This window comes from Triticum aestivum, chromosome 1D (genome assembly GCF_018294505.1).
Source record: "Triticum aestivum cultivar Chinese Spring chromosome 1D, IWGSC CS RefSeq v2.1, whole genome shotgun sequence".
Classification (NCBI taxonomy): Eukaryota; Viridiplantae; Streptophyta; class Magnoliopsida; order Poales; family Poaceae; genus Triticum; species Triticum aestivum.
Genome location: NC_057796.1, coordinates 332,128,100 through 332,151,207, shown reverse-complemented (window position 1 = coordinate 332,151,207; position 23,108 = coordinate 332,128,100). Strand labels below are relative to the sequence as shown.

The 23,108-nt window shown below is 58.1% G+C and overlaps 1 protein-coding gene across 1 annotated transcript in view; it reads left to right on the top strand.

The window, feature by feature from the left end:
- Positions 1-23,108, top strand: part of LOC123159167 (uncharacterized) — an 80,962-nt gene that overhangs the window by 11,253 nt on the left and 46,601 nt on the right. The window contains exon 5 of the mRNA XM_044577000.1: positions 981-1,032. Coding sequence (XP_044432935.1) covers positions 981-1,032 — 52 coding nt within the window. The remainder of the gene's footprint in view (positions 1-980; positions 1,033-23,108) is intronic.

The following is a 23,108-nucleotide window of genomic DNA, read 5'->3' as shown; positions in this document are numbered from 1 at the left end:
ATGAAGGCCGCCGACGTGGCAGTTGAGGGTCCGCCTGGAGGCAAAGACCACCGCAGGCCGGAGTGCTATTTTGAAGACGTCCTAGAGGGTGCCTGTTTGATAGAGGGCCAATGCTCAAAGGATATTATGTTCGAGTGAATGTATCCGAACTGCCCAAACATTGCATTATAAACCAAGGCTTTGTAATATACTTGTCATTTTATCTAAAATATTTTCCTCCTGTGCGGCCGTTTATATTTCTGAAAGTTTGCCAATCGTCGGCTTCAGCCCCCACGTAGATACTACAGGGGTGTTCGGAATAACGTGCAATCACTCTTTTCCCAATGTCTTGCTCCGTAAAGGAGGTGACTTCCGTAGCGAACCAGACAATCAGACTATGCGGCTTTAGCGCTTTCACTTAGCCAGAGGAGTTTGACGATGGGGCTAGGAACTAGCCCTTGGCGCGCATACGGCTGTTCGGGCTGGGATGTCTGAGGCGCGTGACTGAACCGAAGCCAGTCCTTCGTATAATATGGAAAAAAATGCTAAAGATTTAGTGAGTCGTCGAATTGCTAACCAGCTCTCGCCGCATCATGATAGTCAGTTTTCGACTTTCTCTACTGAGGTGCTTGACCGGATGAACCGGAAACACAATCGCAGTAGTTCTCCCTTTACTACCTGAGCCGAACAAGCGGAACGTAAGGTGGTAACCACAGGAGCCGGGAACCCAACTATTGACCAAAGACATGATTCGGAGCCGATGCATATAATGCCATGTTCGGGACGCTGAAGTGTACTTTTAAAAGTGTTCGGACTTCTTTTGTTTGAAAAATATATGTGGCCTGATAGAGCCCCTGCGTTTTAAATCATGCCGAGGTGTATAGGTCAATATGACATTCAGAGGGAAGACATATTTTAAGAAATAAGCCAATACCGAATCAAGGTTGGGCGGAATTGTTTCCATTATAGTCTGAGTGATACGTCAAAACATATTTTTACAGATGGTGCCATGGGCATCGAGGCTATTTTACATGCCAAGGACAAGGGAAAGTTGTATACAGGTCCTTAAAAAGGAAAAGATGATCTTGAGGATCCCTTGTACGTCCTCCCGCATGTCTGCGCTGCTTTTCGCCTTGATGTATGATCCTTTGAAGGGATGGACGGTCGAGTATAGATAAGGGGCCTGGAAAAGGGGCCCTTGGTACCATCAAAAGGTGATGTGGGTTGTAAGGAACCTGAAAAAATAAGAGGAAAAGAGAAAGAAAATATGAAGGTCCGGATAGGATCGAGCCGTATTGCGGACTTCATTTTTAGTGTGCCTCTGTCCTTGCCCATAGTATTTTCAATGCGTAATTATGTACGCGCGGTATGTATGCCGCAATTGGGTTGGGATTTTGATGGAGGCCGAATTGCTAATCGAGCTCTGGACGAGCCGGACTGTCATTCTGCAGGGTAGACCGGACTCGTTTGGCCGTGTCCGAGGGCTTTACTGCCGAGGTAGTGTTCGGCTTGATAAGGCCACCCTGTACTTCAGCTGCGAGGGCCACGGTATCCTCCTTAGTATGGAGGGAGCACTCCGTATTTCCATTAACTGTTATGACGCCGGGAGGTCTGGGCATTTTGAGCTTTAAGTAAGCGTAATGCGGGACCGCATTGAAGCGGGCAAAAGCGGTTCTTCCGAGCAGTGTGTGGTAACCACTGTGGAAGAGGACGATGTCGAAGATCAAGTCTTCACTTCGGAAGTTGTCCGGCGAGCCAAAGACCACTTCCAATGTTACTGTGCAATGGGCTTCCACACCAGGGATTACTCCTTTAAAGGTGGTTTTAGTGGGCTTGATTCTTGACGGATCAATACCCATTTTGCAGACCATGTCCTGATAGAGCAGATTAAGACTGCTACCGCTGTCCATAAGGACTCGTGTGAGATGGAATCCGTCGATGATTGGATCAAGGACCAAGGCCGCCGAACCTCCGTGATGGGTACTAGTCAGGTGATCCTTACGATCAAAGGTGATCGGACAAGCCGACCAGGGGTTGAATTTTGGGGCGAACGGCTCTACGGTGTAGACATCCCTCGGCGCACACTTGCGCTCCCTCTTTGGGGTATGTGTAACGTATATCATATTCACCGTTTTTACCTCGGGGGGGAATTTCTTCTGTCCCCCTGTGTTCGGTAGGCGAGGCTCTTCATCGTCATCCTCGCTGGGTGGCCCTTTCCCCTTAGGTTCGGTGTTTATCTTACCGGCATGTTTGAAGACCCAACAATTTCTGTTTGTGTGATTGGCAGGCTTGTCAGGGGAGCGATGAATCTGGCAGGGCCGGTCGAGTATCCAGTCCAAACTGGATGGACCATCTTCGTTTCCTTTGAATGGATTCTTCCGCTGACTAGGTTTAGAGCCACTGAATCCGGCGTTGACTGCCATATCTTCTGTATCTTGGTTGTTGCTCCGACGCTTATGTCTGTTGCGTCGTGGCTTGCCATTGCCATCTATGGCTTCGGATGTGCCAGGGTCACTGGTGTTGTTGCTTCTACCAGCGAGCCAGCTATCTTCTCCGGCGCAAAAGCGGGTCATGAGTGCCGTAAGGGCTGCCATGGACTTCAGTTTTCCTTGGCCGAGGTGTCGGGCGAGCCATTCATCCCGGACGCTATGTTTAAAGGCCGCGAGGGCTTTGGCGTCAGGGCAGTAGACAATTTGGTTCTTTCCGATTAAGAACCTTGTCCATAGCTTCCGGGATGAATCTCCGGGTTGCTAGACTATGTGACTAAGGTCGTCGGCGTCTGGAGGCCGAACATAAGTACCTTGGAAGTTACCTCTAAAGGCATCTTCCAAGTCTTCCCAGCTACCAATAGAGTTTTCTGCGAGGCTGTTTAACCAGTCCCGAGCTGGTCCCTTTAATTTCAGCGGGAGGTACTTGATGGCATGGAGATCATCACCGCGAGCCATGTGTATATGGAGAAGAAAATCTTTGATCCATACTGCGGGATCTGTCATTCCATCATATGATTCAATGTTTACGGGTTTGAACCCTTCTGGGAACTGGTGCTCCATTACCTCATTGGTGAAGCATAAGGGGTGTGTGGCGCCTCTGTATCGGGCGACATCGCAACGGAATTCGGATGACATCTGTATGCGGTTTTCGGCCCGAGTGAGGTTGTGCTTATCGCGCCAGGCCTGATGGTCGTCCTCTCGCGTTGGGGCGCGCCCCCTTGATCCATAGATTGATCTGGTCTGACCGGCTCTATTGTCCAGGTCCTGTCGTAGGTCGTAGGTATATCCTGGGGCCGCTGTCTCCCTACCTCTAAGGCGGGGTGGTGCGGGCTGGTGTTCGGCCTGAGTGGCCGCTCTATCCCGTCCGTGCAGTGGCCGGTCTGGTTCATCCGCGCGGTCATGTTTTGACGGTATTGGCTCGAGGGCCTCGTCATCGAATTGTGGTAGTAACCGACGCTTCGGATAACTTCTTGGTGGGCTTTGAAGCCCATACTCTTCGGCAGCTAGGACCTGGGTCCATCTGTCGTTGAGTGTATCCTGTTCAGCTTGGAGTTGTTGTTGCTTCTTTTTTAGGCTTCTCGCCATGGCAATTAGCTGGCGCTTAAAGCGCTCCTGCTCAAGTGGTTCCTTTGGCACGATGAAATCTTCGTCACTGAGGCTGACGTCCTCCTCGGAGGGTGGTAGATAGTTGATGTCCTCCGAGTCCTCGTTCCCGATCGGGTCGTCAGGGTAAACTTGCCCCTCCTCCCATTCGTCATGTTCAGATGTTGGTTCGACGGGGGCTTCGGGGTCTTCGACATTATCTGGAGTATTATTGTCTCCGGTGCCGGTATTGCTGTCTTTTTCGTGACACAATTTTGAACGGCGCCGCTGACGTCGACGCTTTGGTGGTGCCTCAACAGGCTCATCCTCGACCGGATCCTTCCTGCCGTCTCCGTCATCTTCTTTGGGTGTGTCCACCATATAAACGTCATATGAGGAGGTGGTCGTCCAACGTCCGGTAAACGGCGGGTCTTGTTCGTCTCCGGCATCGTCATTCATACCATCAATGTCTTCGGAGGCGTAGTCCAGCATGTTGGTTAAGTCTTCGACAGTGGCTATAAAGTGGGTGGTGGGTGGGACGTAAAATTCCCCACCCTCAGCCCCTAGTCCGGGTTCTGCGCAATTCGGCAGTGATTCCTTTGTAATGGCAAGGGATCGCATAAGTCCATAGCCTCGTTTAAGAGCGAGGTTTGGACGGGGAAGCGAGAGTCTGCGGAGCTAGGCGGGGCAGGAATCTCCTGGCCAAGCTCAAGTGACGCGGACCTCGAGAGTTCGGAGCTAGTATCCGAAGGCGAGTCTGGCTTTCCGATGATAGGGAGAACTTGGTTTAATTCCAGGCCTACCGGTGATGCAGTCCCCTCTGAATCTTTGGTGGCGAGCTCCATAGCTGTAGAGAGTCCGGCGGGCTCTAAACTCCCGTCTTCAGACCTGGTAATATGCTCCGAATCTAAGGCCAGAGCGGTGGTTGGGGCCGCGAACCCTTCGAAGATCAAGTCTCCTCGGATATAAGCGACATAATTCAGATTCCCAAAACTGATCTGATGACCAGGGGCATAGTTGTCGATTTGTTCGAGGTGGCCAATCAAGTTGGCATGCAGCGAGAAGTCGCAGAACACGAAAATTTGACCAGGGAGGAAAATCTCCCTCGAAACAACGTCGTTGTGGATGATCGATCGGGCCATCGAACCTTCTGTCGACGGCACAGCGGAACTCTCAATGAAAGCACCAATGTCGGTGTCAAAACCGGCCGATCTCGGGTAAGGGGTCCCGAACTGTGCATCTGAGGATCAAAGGTAATAGGAGGCAGGGGACACGATGTTTACCCAGGTTCGGGCCCTCTTAATGGAGGTAATACCCTACTTCCTGCTTGATTGACTTTGATGAGTATAGGGGTTACAAGAGTTGATATACCTCGAGATTGTGATGGTTGAACCCTAGATGTCTAGCCTGTATGATTTGTCTTAGCCTCTACAGACTAAACCCTCCGGTTTATATAGACACCGGAGGGGCCTAGGGTTGTACAGAGTCAGTTTATAGAGAAAGGAAACTACCCATCCGCACGCCAAGTGTGCCATCCACGCAAGGGAGAGTCCCATCCGGACACGGAGGAAGATCTTCTGTCTCGTATCTTCACGGCCCATCAGTCCGGCCCACGTAACATAGGCCGGCTCCCCGAGGACCCCATAATCCAGGACTCCCTCACGGACGGCTACCCTTGGACGACTCCGGGTGGTCGCAGCCGCGCTCCATCTGTGGTTCAGCCACGAGCACGGCCGCTCCCTTGCGCTTCACATCCTTGGTCTTGGCCTTCTTGTCTTCTGGGTCGGCAGCTGGAAGCTCGAGGAGGGAGAGGCGCCCCTCCTCGGCTCTCGCGCACTTGGTCGCCATGTTGAACATCTCCAGAGCCGTGCATAGGTCCTCGTGTATGGGGAGCTCCTCCTTCATCTTGACGTTGCGAACGCCATCAGAGAACGCGGAGATGATGGCCTCATCTGTCACCTTGGGGATCTTGAGGCGAACGTTGTTGAAGCGCTGGATGTACTTCTGCAGGGTTTCCCCTGGCTGCTGCTTGATGCGCCGCAGGTTACCCGCGGCCGGCGGGTCGCGAGTGCTGTGGAAGTTGGCGTAGAAATGGTCGCGCATCTCGCCCAAGGAGGAGATCGATCCCGCGGGCAATTTCAGGAGCGATGAGCGCGCGCCGTCTTTGAGAGCCATGGGAAACAAGTTCGCCATGACCTTCTCGTCGCCGTTGGCTGCCTTGATGCTTAGCTCGTAGAGCTACAGGAACTCAGCAGGGTCGGGGGTGCCGTCGTAGCATGGAGGCAGGTAGGGCTTGAACTTCCCTGGCCAGACGATGTTGCGCAGCTCGGGAGTGAAGGCGCGGCAGCCCGTTGTAGTCACTGGAGCCCGTCATGGAGGCGGAGCCTGGTCTTGGCATCCACGTGCCGCTACCGCAAGCGGCGCTCGGTCTTGATGCGATGGTGCTGGGAGCGCAGGAGCATCTTCTTATGGCCGAGTGACCTCCTGGCAGCTTCCTTCTTCATGCGCGGGCGCCCTGCGCGGTGGGTCGTGTCGTGGGGCCGCACGTCTTGGTGCGAGGGTGACGTCTTGACGCGGAGGTGGTGGAGGCGCTCCATGGGCCACGTCGCCCGCGGTAGGAGGCGGACAAGGCAGCGAGAGGGATGGTGCAGGAGAGCCCCCAGCGGCGCTGACAAGCTCGGTGATGCGGTCCAACCAGTCCTCATAGAGATCGTTGATGGGGCGGTAGCGCAGGAGCTTGCGCGCCATGAGCAGCACAGCCTGCGCGTCTATGGGTCCGTGATGAGCATGTGTCGGGTGGTTGGTGCGACATATGCCAACGGGTGGCTTATCATTGTGGGTGCCAATAAGACGTCGCCGGTGCCTGGAAACGGGATGAGGCGAAGACATGCACGCCGGCGGATCTTACCCAGGTTTGGGGCTCTCCGAGGAGATAACACCCCTAGTCCTGCTCTGCGGGGTCTCCGCATGATCACTAGATCAGGAAAGGTAGCTACAATCGCTCCTAGAGCTGTTTTGGGGTTCAAGGGAGAAGAAGAACAAGACTAGCTCTAACTTCTCTCTTTCTATGGTGTGTGTGCTATGCTTAGAAGCCAACCCTTTGCATGGGTGCTCCGGGGGGTTTATATAGGCCTACCCCCCGGGGGTACAATGGTAATCCGACTGGGTGCTGGTCCCAGCCGTCAGTGTCTACGCTCGCCGGCTTCTCCGCCGGCTGTTGGGTCCCGCCGTCTGGTGGGTCCCGTCGGCTACCGGCTTCTTGGTCGACAGGCCGGCCCCACAGCCTAGGGTCTTGTCGGCGGCTGCTTACTGTAGCCTCGCCTCTGATGACGAGGGCTTTGTCGAGGTAAGCGTGGCTACAGTGGGCCGCCTTGGGGGCTCTCACTGTAGCCTTACCTCGTCTTGTCTCCTTAATGGGGCTCCTGCTTCGAGGAAGGGAGTAGCCGGCTTCTGGGGGCCGGCTACGCCCTTGGCCGACTGGGAAACGCCGGGCCGCCTTCACGCCTCTCTCTGGCTGAAGGGGCCCGCCGCCCGTGGGCTGTACGGGAGTCTGTCGTGGATGACGTTGAGGCTAGCATGGCTACAGTGCCGAGCCCCACGGGAGACGGCCGTCCCGTACGGCCTCCTGTAGCCATGCCCGCCTCGGGCTTCGGGGGTAGTGGGCCGCACTGTGGCCACACCCCGTCTTGTCACCATTATGTGGGAGTAGCTTTGGTGGTTGTGGTCTCGGCCGGCTTCTTGGAGTCGGTGCTCTTAGAGGCCGGCTCCTTGGAGTCGGCCACCCCGTGGTTGTCTTGGGGAGGGAGGTCGCTTGAGGCCGGGCCGCCTTCCATGAGTCGGCTTCAGAGGTAGCCGGCCAGGGAAGGGGGTCCAATGCTTGGAGCGTTGGGAGGCCCAAAGGCCTGATAATTTTTCTGAAGAACCAGGGGTAGTCGGTTAGGCTACCCGTGGCCATTTACTCCGACAGTAGTCCCCAAAGCTGATTGGGCTTCGAGGTTGAGTAGGAGTTGAGAAGCTCGATCAGCTTCCCATCTTAGCAAGCCGGCAGCTGGGAGCCGGCCTTGGTCAGGTGCGCCGCCTGAGTCAAAATCTTCCGGAGTTGGAGGGCGGGAGCCCGCTAGTGCGCGCATCGGGCCGCGGGCCGGCCACTGGCCGTCTGCGAACCACGTGGCCCTTCTTGGCCGGAAAGCCTGCCAGCCCACGCGCGTGACGGGACGTCGCCGCAGGGAGGGGGCCCGCCACGTCCGCGCCCTGGCCCAGGCGCGGATTGTCTACATCCCGAAACCGCCCGCACGTCCCGTGCGGCAGTTTCGGCTCGCATTTATGCGCAATAATCGCGAGGCGTGGGGGGAGTGGGTGCAGTTAGTCCCACGACTCCCCCCACGTTCGGCTTCCCCGGTCCTGCCTTGCGAAGCTATAAGTAGGGGGAGGTGGAAGGCGGCAGGCCCTCGCACGCTCCTCCTACCTCCACCATCTTCTTCGCTCTCCCGTTCTTGCGACAGCGCCTCGCCGCCGCGCTCTTCCACTACGCATTCCTCCGCCGCCGCGCTTGTTTTTGACATGCCTCCCGCCACGGAGCAGCATGGCGGGGATTGGGATGGCTCCAACGTCCACGACGACCACGTCGAGTTTGTTTGCAACACGCGGCAGCTGCCCGGCGCGGACAAGGTGGAGGTCCGCCTCGCGCCGGCGAAGGAAATCACGCCGGAGCCGCAGGAGGGCGAGCGGGTGGTCTTCCGCTCGCACTTCTTGCGCGGCATTGGCCTTCCAGTGAGCGCCTTCTTCCGCTCCTGGCTCGACTTCTATCAGCTCCAGCCGCACCATCTCACCCCAAACGCGGTGGTGCTGCTGTCCGCCTTCGTCACCCTGTGCGAGGGCTACCTCGGCGTCCTCCCCACCCTTGAGCTCTGGGGGGAGTTCTTCCAGTCGAAGCTGGGCACGCGCATGCGGGGCGTGCCGGCTCAGACTGGCGCCTTCATCGTGTCGCGGAGATCGGTCGCCGACAACCCCTTCCCCGTCATCACGCTGATCCAATCGGTGAAGAAGTGGCAAAAATCGTACTTCTATGTGCGGAACATCGCCCCGCGGGGTGACTACATCAACCTGCCGGCTTACGTAGCCGGCCCACCGGAGGGCAGGCGGCCCCAGTGGTCCTTCCGGGCCGTGACTCTGACGCCGGCCGGGTTCGCTGCCATCGCCCGAGTGCGGGAGCTGACCCAGGCAGAGGGCTTGACGGGGCCCGACCTTCTGGCCGCGTTCGTCACGCGCCGGGTTCTTCCGCTCCAGAGCCGGCCTCATCTGATCTGTCAGATGAGCGGCCAGCTCGATCCGAGCCGAATGTGTACCAAGGAGATGTCGCGCGAGGAGGTCGCCTATATGGTGAACTACCTTGCGAACTGCAAACTCACCGAAGAGTGGCAGTTCGGCAAGGAACCGTATAGCCGAGCCAATCCGCCGCCTACAATATGTCCTCCTTGTCTCTTCCTCTCTCTCTTCGCTTTGTTGCCGAGTTCCTCTTAGCCGATTCTAACTTAGTCGGTTTGCTTTTCGACAGAGCCCTCTGCTTCGGCCGGCCGGCGGGTCAGACTCGGAGCGCCGATTCATCCCCGACCGGACCGAACACGATCTGGAGGACCCCGACCTGGGGGCGGCCGGTATGGACGACGACGTCGAGCCGGGTGGTGGCCAAGCCGGCGGCGAAGCAGGCGGCTCCAGGCTCGGAGTTACCTTTGACGACTGGCCGGACGATGATGAGGCCGAAGTCGTCCCGCGCCGCCAGCCGGCATCTGGACGCGGCGCGGGTTCCTCCGCCGCACTGCCTGCTCGGGGTGGAGGTCAAAAGCGTCGCGCCGCCCAGGGTTTGTTCGGCAGCCGAACGAAGAAGCCCAGAGGCGGGGCGGCAGCCACCAGGCGGGAGGAGGCGGCCGCAAAGGCGGCTCGCTTCCGCAAGACGGTGAAGCAACCGCGGACCGTGTCGGCATAAGTTCACTTTCTTTCGTATACTCTTTTTTCTTTCTTTTCTCTGGTGGTTCCTGAACCCTTGTCTTTTTCTTCAACGATCAGAGCTCCGTTGTCGCTTGAGCGGGCGGCTGCCGCCTCCGTCGTTGAGTCGCCGAGGGGCTCTGGGAGCACCACCCGCCGCATGGACCCCCGTGCTGACCTTCAGGAGGCAACAGAAAGGAACGCGCGGGAGGCGCGGGCGGAGCGAGAGGCGCGGGAGGCGGAGGCACGGAGGGCAGCCGCCGCCCAGGCGGCACGGGAGGAGGAGGCGGCGAAGGCACTCGCCGATGCTGCAGCCAGGGCCCAAGCAGAGGCTGCGGCCGCGGCGGCGGCGGGGGAGGTTTTGATGGTCACCCCGCTGCGCGTCATGGCGCCTGGGGACATGGAGCCCTCACCAGAGGGAGCCAGCGGCGACCAGCCAGGGCTGGGGGGAAGCGACGACGTCATCGTCCTGGAGAGGGCGCCGGTGCCGACCCCGCCAACTGGGGCGGCTCAAGACGGCCGGCCTGATCCGCCGCCTGCACAGTCGGCGGGGGGCGAGCCGGCCGCGAGGGCTGAGATGGCGGTCCGGATTCCGTCGAGCCGGCGCGCGGGGAAGGCCACGTCGGAGCCACAGAAGGCCGCGTCGGAGCCGCAGCCGGTCGTGGGCTCCAGCTCGTCGGCCCGGGATGCGGAGGCGGCCAGCGCTACCTCGGGATGGACGCCAGGCGGAGGGACGGCCGTGGTGAACGTGGCTGCACAGGACGTCCGGATCCGGCTCCAGGGCCAAGCTGCGGCGCTGAGGCAGTTCACCGACGAGTTCCTCGTGACGCGGGCGGCCATCCGGGTTAGTATTCCCATCTTGCTTCTTCTTGATCTTGATTTCTTCTTGATCTTGATTTCTTCCGTGGGGGCGCGTCAGCGCACCCACTGGGTGTAGTCCCCGAGTTCCGAGTCGGCTGCTGAGCAGGCGGCTTGGAACTTCTTGGTGGATTTGCCTTTGCTATTTTTGTTCTTACTTCGGTCTTCTGTCCATCTTGCAAGACTACCACAACCTTCGAGCGGCCGCCTTCAACTCCCAGGCTCGGGAGCTGACTCAGAAGACCGCCGACCTTACTGAGAGCCGAGGTACGTGCTTTGTTCTTTATCTCATGTGGGGGCGCGTCACCGCACCCACTGGGTGTAGTCCCCGAGATTCGGGCCGACTGCTGAGCAGTCGGGTCGGATCTTCCTTGACGAGTTCTTACTGTTCTTCTTTTCCTGCCGTCTCTGCAGCAGCCAACGCCAGTCTGAGGGCACAACTGGGAGAGTCTCAGACTGCCCTTCGCGCCAAGGATGCCGAGCTCGCCGCCTTGGTGCGGGAGCGCGACCGCCTGGTCAAGAAGCTGGCCGACTAGGAGTAAGGCCACAAGGCGGCCCTGAAGGTGGTGCAGGACCGCGAAGCCGCCCTCCAGGCCGAGTACGAGACGGAGGCGGCTGGCTGGGCTGAGGCCAGGCAGACTCTGGTCTCTGGCTATGGCCAGATCGAAGATCTGGTTGACGGTAAGCCGCCTACCTCTTCGTCCTTTCTTGCAATCTGCCACCTTGGCTCTTTTTCTGATTTGGTGCTCTTTTCTCCTTTTCTTCTTCTTGCTTGCGCAGAATATTTCCCTGGCTATTCTACTGCCGCCAACCAGACCATCGAGGCCCGTCGCCAAGCGCGAAGGCAGGCTGGCTTTGAAATCTCGCCAACCGCCGGCCGCTCGCTGGAGGAACAGCTTCTGGCGATCCAGGCCCGTATCCAGCCGGCTCACCGACTGCTCCGCCGGCTTCAGCGAGCCGGGGCGCAGGTTTTGGCCGCCCTCTGGCCCGGCCAAGTGGTTCCTCGCACCCCCAGTCGGACTGCCGACTGGCTGGAGGTGGCAGTCGGCCGCTTCGAAGCTTGGAAGGCCTCAGCGGCTCGCTCCAGTGCCAGGCGGGCGCTGGAGTTCGTCAAGGCCTGGTATCCCGGCCTGAGCCTGGACCAGCTGGCTACCTGGCGGCAGCAAGCCGACACGGAGCTGGAGCCGGCACGGCCGGCCATCATCCGGCGGGCTTCGGCAATCGCCGACTACACCGACACCAGCGTCTTCTCCCCCGAGGTGGACGACAACGGTGTCGCCCAGCCGGAGGAGTGGTTCGGTCTGAACCCGGCGGACGGCGAAGACTCAGCAGAGGAGATCGACTCCAGCGACGAGGGTGAAGAAGAGGAGGAGGAGGATGGTGAAGACGCCGAGCCGGCTGGTGGAGCCGCCGGCCAGCCTCAGCCTGACCGCACCTCCAGCACCACGTCGCGTGCGAGTGCGTCGCCTGCCGTGGGTGGTGATCAAGCCGAGACCCGCTAGGCGGCCACTCCTTCAGCCGGCGAGGCCGCCTTCACCGACCAGCTCGGCCTCCGCATCGTGCCTTAGTCTGCTTTCTTTTGTTTTCCTGTCTAGTTACTTTTGGAACAAAGTTTGGTTAAGTCTGCACAATTCCACCGACTGGGTGTATTCGAACTTATGTCTGTTGCCAACCCATTGGGGGCTTTATGTGTATATATAACTTATGCATGCATTTGGCCTTTCCTTGTGCTTTGCTTTTTGTCCTTCTGCTGTTTCCTTTGCCGCCCTCCCTTGGTTGCCGCCTCCCCAGTCCAACAGTTGCTCTGCAATCTGTAGCTGGAGGAGTGCTTGGCCAATTGGGGGGGGAGTACTTTAGCTTTGCTGGACTAAAGCTAAGTGTTTAGGAAGCCGGTCAGCCGGCTGTTCTGGCAGCCGGCAGGCATGTTTGGAGGCCATCTCTTTGCTATATAGGTTCGTTGCTCCTTAGTCATTTTTCGTGTGGGCATCCTTTCTGCCTTGCCTCTTGCTAGCCGGACAGTCGGTTCTTCGAGCTGCGACTTTCAACAAGAGAGGACTCGGGAGCCGGCACACTACTTTTCTGACTTTAGGTAGAACTTTCAATATAGCTCAAGGCGGCCAGTCCCCAGGCCGACTGGTCGAACCCGGTGCCGGACAAGAAATCAAATGTAATAATACATTCATGGATATGACACTTGTCATTCATAGATAAGCAAAGGCAGTCCCCGAGTACTGTTCGGGGGGCCTGTTGGTTTGTACTTAATACAAAAGGGGTAGCATGATACATACTGCTTTCAACTGTAAAATCGTCTCAGGAGGTTTGCGTTCCATGGTCGCTCCGACTCCTTGCCGGAGTCGTCTCTCTTGCGTGCTCTTGGTTTTTGCGCGTCGATCAAGTAGTAGGAGTCGTTGCCGAGTACCTTGCTGACGACGAAGGGGCCTTCCCAAGGGGCCGAGAGCTTGTGTTGGCCGGCTGTTCGCTGGATCAGCCGGAGCACAAGGTCGCCTTCTTGGAAGGATCTTGGCTTGACCTTGCGGTTGTAGTAGCGACGCAGCCCTTGCTGGTAGATGGCGGACCGGCTGAGTGCTAACAGCCGGCCTTCTTCCAGTAGGTCGACGCCGTCTTCTCGTGCCTCCTTGGCCTCCTCCTCCGTGTACATGGTGATCCGAGGCGAGTCGAACTCGATGTCTGTTGGGATGACGGCCTCGGCACCGTACACAAGGAAGAATGGAGTGAAGCCGGTTGACTTGTTGGGTGTAGTGCGCAGACTCCAAAGGACAGCCGGCAGCTCATCGAGCCAGCAGCCGGCCGATCGCTCCAGTGGTACAACCAGTCGGGGCTTGATGCCGGAGAGGATGAGTCCATTTGCTCGCTCGACCTGGCCGTTTGACTGCGGGTGGGCAACGGACGCTAAGTCCAGTCGGATGCCCTGCGTCGCGCAGAAATGTGCCAGTGCTCCTTTGGCGAAGTTCGTGCCGTTGTCGGTGATGATGCTGTGCGGCACGCCGTACCGAGTAGTGATGTCGGTGATGAATGTCACGGCAGTCGGCCCGTTCAGCTTCTTAATCGACTTTGCTTCGATCCACTTTGTGAACTTGTCCACAGCGACCAGTAGATGCGTCAAGCCGCCGCGGGCTGTCTTGAAAGGGCCCACCATGTCCAGTCCCCAGACGGCAAAAGGCCAGGTGAGGGGAGTGGTCTTGAGTGCAGAAGCCGGCAGGTGTTGCTTGGAACTAAAAACTTGACATCCTCTGCAGCCCTTGACTATTTCTTTAGCATCCTCCAAGGCAGTCGGCCAGAAGAAACCGTGGCGGAAAGCCTTGGCCACGAGTGATCTTGAGGCTGCGTGGTGGCCGCATTCGCCTTGGTGGATGTCTTTGAGGATTGCCACTCCTTTTTCTGGCTCGACACAACGCTGGAAGACTCCAGTGACGCTGCGCTTCACAAGCTCTCTGTTGATTATTGTATATGCTGCGGCTCGTCGTTGCACTAGTCTTGCTGAGATCTCATCAGCCGGTAGCTCTCTGCTGACTAGGAACTTGAGGATGGGCTGGGCCCATGAGGGAGATGTGACTTCTTCTTCTGTTAAGGTAGCCACCATGACTCGGGTGGGTGGGTTGTGTGAGTCGGCCACTGCTTCTTGTGTCGTTGCAGTCCCCGGGCCGACTGCTGCAGTCCCCGGGCCGGGTTCTGAAGTCCCCGGGCCGGGTGCAACTACGGCGGTCCCCGCCAGTTGTCGAAGTCCCCGTGCCGCCTGCGGGATTTCTCCAGTCGGATCCGGCTGTATCTGGCGCAGGCGGTACGAAAATGGAATCCGACTCTGGAGACGGCTTGATGGACGGCTTGAGGAGGCGCTGGAGGGAGACGCCAGTCGGTATGGCTTGTCGGGTGGAGCCGATCCGTGCTAGGGCATCTGCTTGGTCGTTGTCGGCCCTTGGCACGTGAAGGAACTCGCACCCTTCGAAGTATCCGCTTATCTGCTGGACGACGAAACGATAGCTCGCCATGTTCGCGTCCTTGGCGTCCCAGTCACCAGACGATTGCTGGACCACCAAGTCTGAGTCACCGTAGCACAGGATCCGGCGTATGCCGAGTTCTTTGGCTAGCCGGAGCCCATGTACGAGCGCCTCGTACTCGGCCACGTTGTTGGAGGCGGCGAAGTGGATCTGCAGCGTGTACTTGAGCTTGTCGCCTTTCGGAGAGGTGAGGACGATGCCGGCTCCCAAGCCGGTGCGCATCTTGGACCCGTCAAAGTGCATCCGCCAATGGGTAGAGTCGGGAGCCGGCGGTAGGTACTGGGTCTCGGCCCAGTCGACGAGGAAGTCGGCCAATGCTTGCGACTTGATGGCGGTGCGGGGTTCATAGAAGATTGTGTGGGGTGCCAACGCAATGGCCCATTTGGCCACCCGGCCGGATGCATCCCGGCTGCCTATGATCTCGGCGAGCGGAGCAGTGCACACGACCGTGATGGGGTGCTCTTGGAAGTAGGGCTTCAGTTTCTTGGCAGCGAAGTACACCCCATAGCACATCTTCTGGTAGTGCGGGTAGTTTTGCTTAGAGCTGGATAACACTTCGCTGAGATAGTACACCAGCCTCTGGACTAGCTGGGCTCGGCCTTCCTCCGGGCGCTGGACCACAACAACGGTGCTGACGACTCGGCTAGTCGCGGCGATGTAGAGGAGCATGGGCTCCTTTTCAGTTGGCGCAGCCAGGACAGGCGGAGTGGTCAGCATTTTCTTCAACTCATGGAAGGCTTGGTCGGCTTGATCATTCCACTCGAAGTGAGTGGACTTCTTCATGAGTCGGTACAGGGGGAGAGCCTTCTCTCCTAGTCGGCTGATAAAACGATTTAGGGAGGCTAAACAGCCAGTGAACTTCTGCACATCTCGCAGCTTGGTGGGAATCTCCATCCTCTCGATGGCCTTGATCTTGACGGGGTTGCATTCGATGCCGCGCTCGGAGACCAGGAAGCCCAACAGCTGGCCGGCTGGCACTCCGAACACGCACTTCTCAGGATTGAGCTTGATTTGGAATCGGCGCAAGTTGGCGAATGTTTCTTTCAGGTCTTCCAGCAAGGTACCGCGCTTCTCTGTCTTCACCACAATGTCGTCTACATAGACGTGGGCATTTCTGCCGAGTTGTTTCAAGAGGCATTTCTGCATGCAACGCTGAAAAGTGGCACCGGCATTTCTCAAGCCGAATGTCATTGTCAGGTAGCAGAAAGCTCCAAAGGGTGTGATGAAGGCAGTCTTCAGGCGGCCAGCCGGGTCCAACTTGATCTGATGATACCCTGAGTATGCATCCAAAAAACTTAACAGCTCGCATCCGACTGTGGAGTCTATTACTTGGTTAATCCGCGGCAAAGCAAACGGATCCTTTGGGCAGGCCTTGTTCAAACTAGTGTAGTCTATACACATACGCCACTTGTTATTCTTCTTCAGAACCAGAACTGGGTTGGCAAGCCATTCTGGAAAGAACACTTCCATGATAAAGCCAGCGGCAAGGAGCCGGGCTATCTCTTCTCCCACAATTCTTCGCTTCTCTTCGGACAGTCGGCGGAGGGGTTGCTTGACCGGCTTCGCATCAGCTCGGACATGTAGTTTGTGCTCGGCGAAATCCTTCGGGACACCCGGCATGTCCTTAGGGGACCATGCAAAGATGTCTCGATTCTCACGGAGGAAGTCGACGAGCTCGCCTTCCTATTTACTGTCCAAGTTCGCTCCAATGACAGCGAACCTCTCCGGGTTCTCCGGGTCCAGAGGTATCTTCTTTGTCTCTTTAGCAGGCTGGAAGGAGCCCTGCACATCACCTTCTTTGGGGTTGGGGGACAGGGCCGGCTGCTTGCCGGCCATGGCCACAACCCGTTCCAACATCTTCTTCTCTTCTGCCACCACGAGGGACTCGGCCAGCCGGCTACTGGCCATGGCGCACTCGATGGACTTCTTGTAGTCGCCGGCTACCGTGATGATCCCCTTCGAGCTCGGCATCTTCATCTTCAGGTAGGCGTAGTGGGGCACAGCCATGAACTTGGCCAAAGCAGGTCGGCCAAGCAGTGCATGATAGGGGCTCTCCAAATCCACTACCTCGAACCATATTGCTTCCCGGCGGAAATGATTTTTGTCTCCGAAGAGAACATCCATTTTGATCTTGCCGATTGGAGAGCAAGATAGGCCGGGGATGATACCATGGAAGACGGTGCGGCTCGGCATGAGCTGCTTTGCTTTGATGTTCAGTTTCTCCATGGTATCGCGGTACAGTATGTTGATACTGCTTCCGCCGTCTATCAGGGCGCGGGAAAATCTGGCTGCTCGCCTCTCCGTCGCGAGGGTGACGTCCAAGACCATTGCATAGGAGCCAGGCGAAGGCATCACCTCTGGGTGGTCAGCCTGGCTCCAGCTGATCGGCTTCTCTGACCAGTGCATGAACTCGGGGGTGCTGGAGGCGACTGCATTCACTTCTTGATGCTGTCGGCGTCGGTTGTGCTTGTCGTTGGCTTGACTGGTGAAGACGACATAGGCGGCATGCTCTTCGGGGAATTCGTCTTGGATGGTGCCAACTGCCGGTCGAGCCGACGGCTGCTGGGGGGCTGGAGGCGGCAGGCCGAGAGGTGGAGGCGGCAGCATCCCCTCGCCCTTGGTGATGCGGGTGAGCCAATGGCATTTCCGGGTTGTGTGGTTGGACGGCTTCGCGCCGCTGTGGAATTTGCAGGGGGCATCAAGAGCCTGTTCGTAGGAGAAAGCCGGCTGCCAAGGCGGCCGGCCACCCTTCTTCTTGGGAGCGGGCCGTTCTTCGGGCTGCTCATCTTCAACGGTGGCCACCTGCCGACTGGAGGAAGTCGGCATGGGGGCCTTGCGCTTGTGGTCGTTCTGGTAGGGGCGCCGATTAGGGTCGCCAGCCGGCATCTTGGGAGCCGGAGCAATCACCTTCCCCGAGGCGTCTACTCGGAGTTCGGTCTTCATTGAGGAGTCGGCGGTGGCGTACTTGTACGCGATGACCAGCAACTTGTCGAGGGTAGCCGGCTCGTCGCAGAGGAGTCGGTGCTTGAGGAGGGTGCCCTCTCGGCACCCGGCGGTGAAGTACTCGATGGCCTGGACCTCATGCACTCCCTCGCAGGAGTTGCGGAGCTCGGCCCACCGCGTGAGGTAGTCGCGGGTCGACACGTTAGGCCCTTGGACGCAAAGGGAGAGCTGGCGAGGCTTGGGAGGCCGCTTGTAGGTGCTGGTGAAGTTGCGGACAAAGACTTCTGTGAAGTCCAGCCAACTGTTGATGCTGTAGGGCTTGAGGCTGTTGAGCCATGTGCGCGCCGCGCCCTGCAGCATGAGGGGGACGTACTTCACGGCGACGCGCCGATTGCCGTTGGCTATGCTGACAGCCGTGGAGTAGTCGATGAGCCAATCTTCCGGCTTCACTGAGCCGTTGTACTTGGGCGTGTCTCTGGGGAGCGAGAACCCTTTAGGGAAGGGCTCGTCGCGGATGCGGGGGCCAAAGCATGGCGGGCCGACATCGTCTTCTTCTTCTAACGCCAAGGATCGAGCAAGGCGGTCGATCCTGTGGCGGGCGTCATTCTCGCTGACTCCTTCTCGGCGGCCGAGTCGGTCGCCAAGAGTCGGGTGTGTGATAGGCGGCGGAGTGAGGCGTCTTTCTCTTCGAGGCGGGGGAGGAGGCAGATTTCCTTGGTGCTCTACTGCTCGAGGGCGGCCCTGCGCGTCGCGCTCGATGGTGATGCGAGTCCGGCTGCGGCTAGCAGCCGGCTCCTTGTCTTTCTTCTGGCGTGCGCCGCTCGCAGTCGGCGAGCGGGACGTCGCGGCGTGCTCCCGGCGCGGGGGATGACTATCAGCACGGGCGCCGGCTTCGTGCCGTTCTGCAGCCGCGTCGATCAGCTGCTGGATCCGTCTTGTCATGTAGGGGAGATCGTCGGCTCCCAGCCCATTGAGCTCTTCTGCGGCCGCCTGGGCGGCTCGCAAATTCTTGAGCGGGGTGGCGTAGACGGGGCGATCTGCCCCCAGCATGCTGGCGACGGCCGCGCCGCGCTTCTGGACGAAGCCGGCTCGGCTCGGGCCGCTAGGCGGCGGCGTACCGAAGGCTGCGCGGTCGACTTCGCGCTGGTGGGCCTCGGTGAGGCGTCTCATGGAGGCTATCTTCTAGCCCTCCGCGATGAGGGCGAGGCGGCGTGCCTCTAGGGTCTCGGCGTCGGCATCGGCCGGGATGAGGACGGAGAGGTCGTGCATTGCCGCTTGCAGGGCGTCGTGGGCGTTCTCGCCCGAGTTGGCGACGTGGCTGATGACCAGCACTTCGGTGACAGCGCTGCTGCCGCTGTCAGCTCGAGGGAGGGGGTCGTCGAAGACCACCACGTCGGAGGGGTAGGCGTCAAGCGATGCAGTGTCGGAGTCGACAAGCATCGGGTCGGTGGAGCCGACCGACTCCATGTCTGCAGCAGGCTCGCTGGAGACGTGAAGCTGGTCGAGGAGGCTGACGAGGCGGCTCTCGGGGTAGTCCGTGCCTGTGTCGGACGCAGGCTCGTTGGAGATGCGAGTCTCGCCGAGCAGATCGGCGAGGCAGCTCGCAGCGCATGCGTCGTCGACGCCTTGCAGCGCGTCGCGGCAAACGCCATTGGGCGCAGCAGGCTGGCTGCGCTCGCGGGGGAGGAAGAGGGTTCCCGTCCAGAACAGGTCTCCGGACGACGGTGCACCTGGCCCCACGGTGGGCGCCAAATGTCGGGTGGTTGGTGCGACATATGCCAACGGGTGGCTTATCATTGTGGGTGCCAATAAGACGTCGCCGGTGCCTGGAAACGGGATGAGGCGAAGACATGCACGCCGGCGGATCTTACCCAGGTCCGGGGCTCTCCGAGGAGATAACACCCCTAGTCCTGCTCTGCGGGGTCTCCGCATGATCACTAGATCAGGAAAGGTAGCTACAATCGCTCCTAGAGCTGTTTTGGGGTTCAAGGGAGAAGAAGAACAAGGCTAGCTCTGACTTCTCTCTTTCTATGGTGTGTGTGCTATGCTTAGAAGCCAACCCTTTGCATGGGTGCTCCGGGGGGTTTATATAGGCCTACACCCGGGGGTACAATGGTAATCCGACTGGGCGCTAGTCCCAGCCGTCAGTGTCTACGCTCGCCGGCTTCTCCGCCGGCTGTTGGGTCCCGCCGTCTGGTGGGTCCCGTCGGCTACCGGCTTCTTGGTCGACAGGCCGGCCCCACCGCCTAGGGTCTTGTCGGCGGCTGCTTACTGTAGCCTCGCCTCTGATGACGAGGGCTTTGTCGAGGTAAGAGTGGCTACAGTGGGCCGCCTCGGGGGCTCTCACTGTAGCCTTACCTCGTCTTGTCTCCTCAATGGGGCTCCTTCTTCGAGGAAGGGAGTAGCCGGCTTCTGGGGGCCGGCTACGCCCTTGGCCGACTGGGAAAGGCCGGGCCGCCTTCACGCCTCTCTCTGGCTGAAGGGGCCCGCCGCCCGTGGGCCGTACGGGAGTCTGTCGTGGATGACGTTGAGGCTAGCATGGCTACAGTGCCGAGCCCCACGGGAGACGGCCGTCCCGTACGGCCTCCTGTAGCCATGCCCGCCTCGGGCTTCGGGGGTAGTGGGCCGCACTGTGGCCACACCCCGTCTTGTCACCATTATGTGGGAGTAGCTTTGGTGGTTGTGGTCTCGGCCGGCTTCTTGGAGTCGGTGCTCTTAGAGGCCGGCTCCTTGGAGTCGGCCACCCCGTGGTTGTCTTGGGGAGGGAGGTCGCTTGAGGCCGGGCCGCCTTCCATGAGTCGGCTTCAGAGGTAGCCGGCCAGGGAAGGGGGTCCAATGCTTGGAGCGTTGGGAGGCCCAAAGGCCTGATAATTTTTCTGAAGAACCAGGGGTAGTCGGTTAGGCTACCCGTGGCCATTTACTCTGACAGCATGGGACGACGAGCCAGCCAGAGTCAGCGACGGGGTGGCGGTGCGTCCGCCCCGCCGCACAGAGGGGTGCAACGACGAGGCCTGCTGCTCGTCCCCTGCCGGGCCGGTGGCGGCGTTGGCAGCGGGTGATGGAGAGCAACAGGGAGGCCCGCCGACGGGCGCCGTCTAGGCGACGCAAGCGTTTTGAGCAGCTCGGCGCTCAGCATGGGCTCGATGAGCATCAGCCATGGAAGCGGTGGTGCACGGATCAATGGAGGAAAAGCTTCGGCGGACCCCTATCTAGCGCGCCAAAATGTTGGATTCAGGGTTCCGCAGACCCTTGAGAGGTTCGAACTCTGGGGTGCGCATGAAGGACTCTTTCTCCCCAGCCTGCCTACCCAACGATTCCACGGCCTAACTCAATGAACCCAAAGAACACGAGACACAAAGGTTTATGCTGGTTCGGGCCACCATGTGGTGTAATACCCTACTCCAGTGTGGTGGTGGATTGCCTCACAAGTGCTGAGGATGAACTAGTAAAGTGGATGAACAGCCTCAGGAGGAGAGGTGTTCTTGAGCTCGATGAGCTGGTGGGTGTGAGGATGGAACGGATTCAATCCAAGATCATATGCCTCCTACACTGGTGGCTAGTCCTATTTATAGAGGCCCTAGTGCTCTTCCCAAATGTAGGCGGGAAGGGAACCCACAACGACCAATTTTGAAGGGGGACAACTAGTACAAGCTATCCAGACAAAAGTAGTCTTCGCCTGCCAAAGGCTCGGGTGGTGACGCTGATATGGGCTCCGCAATGACCTCTGTCCCGCCGTCCTGGCGGTCTTGGTCTTGTTGCACCGATATGGAAACCTTTACCTGATGCCTCGGGACTCCTCGCCTGCGCTTGCCTCCTTAGCACCAAAGAGGAAACTGGTACACTGCACCTGCTCGTGCCCGCCTGGGCATGGTCGTCATTGCTCACGTCATGTGAACCTCGCGAGGTACCCCTTGCATAGATATCTCCGCTCCTCGGGAGCCAGCGTAGTGAGGCCACCCCTAGGGAGGTCTTGGTGTCGTCCGCCTCGCGAGGCTTGGCCCCTCGCGAGGGTCTTGAGTAGTTGCTGCCTAAGTTGGGCCGTACCGGGCCGTTGGTGGAGCCACGCCGTGGGCCGTAGGCAGGCAAGTCTGGGCACCCCCGTTCCCAGGACGCCGACAGTATAGAACCTGACTTGGGGTCGGGTACGATGTTCGGTTTGTAATGTAGTTGGTGCCCCATCAAAGTTGTGCATTCGGGATTTGAACACATCACACACCACCGTAACCATACATATTTTTGGGCCGCATGCAGTGTATAGGGGGTCCTCTGATCGACCACGTCTCCCTTGTGCGGTTTTTTGTGACGACACACATATTTGTGGGCTCCTCGAGTGTATATATATCATCCCTTTGACCGATAACGAGGGGTATGTGTTGGCCATGAATGGATTCCTCCTAGTTCGTGTTAGGGCCGGTCACCGTCACATGTCGTTCAACCAAAGCTCAAGCTCATGTGTTGTCAGGATTCCCTCCCACATGCTCAGATTGCAGGGTTCGACCGACACTGTACCCTGCGTATCTCGTCCTTAACTACCCGGCTTTCATGGTTGTTGTATGTATCGAGAGGCAGACGCCACATCTAAATTGTACAATATTCGATATTGAAAACACACATCACCCCTTCCAACGTACATCATTTTGGGCCGCATGCAAGCGGCGCTGGTTTTGTGGTCCCTCTCATGCGATTTTTTATGATGGTTTAATCTATTGACCCAAGCGGTTTATATATATATATTCTATTCATTTTTTATCGACAACAATAGTTGTCGTTTGACCAAGCCATAGATTCACTGGTCCGTCTTATGGTAGGTCATGGCGACATTCATGCATGACCAAAGTATCATTACGTTCATCCGCCCCGCTGACACGAAGTGGGAGGTGGGTCAAGCACCCTAGCTAGGTAGCTATGACATTATGTCATTATAGATATATCCAAGGGTGCTTTCGGGTTTGCGAGGTAGGTGCCAGCAAAGTTGTGCATTGTGTATTTAAAGTTTTAAACATCACACCCTATATTCCTACATATATTTGGCCACTTCTAGGTGGTTCTTGACTTCTGGCCCCTCTCATCGATCTTCGACGACGCGCCCAACCATGGGCCTGCATGGTCAAAGTTGTGCATTGGAATTTTGAACATCACAGACCACCCTTTTCACTCATATATATTTGGGCCACATGCTGGTGTGGCTGTCTTCTGAACCTCTCTAACATTTTTTGCTGCAAAGACTCGGATGACGCTCAATGGACATGGGTGTACTGGCTTAACCGTGTGTGATGCAAGTGCACCGTAAATCACCACGACTGCGCAAGCGCGAGAAAAGGTGGAGGTATTTGCTTAACCATGTGCGATGCTAGTGCGCTGTAAAATCACCACCTGCGCAAGCTAAAGGCGGGTAGTTTATTTAGATTGAATTTCACGTATGCGCCTAAAAATTAGGACAAACTGTGTGCGATAGACCAGCTAGCTAGAAATCTAAAAACAAACTACCCGCCTTGAGCGTTGCAAGCTTTTCCTTATTATCATACATGCATATTCTTATTGGACCGTGTGCGGTCTTGGGTACTCCCGCCCCGCATATATTCCTTCACCCAAATTTTAGTAGCCGCCGTACTTCAACCGTCGCCCCACTCCTCCAGCACCGACCTTATAGTAAAATTGCAGTAGCCGAGGCATATGAACCGTCGCCCTCCCTCGTCCACCACCATCTCCACCCACCATTACTAAAAAATTTAGTAGACGCGCGTATCCCTCCTCAAAC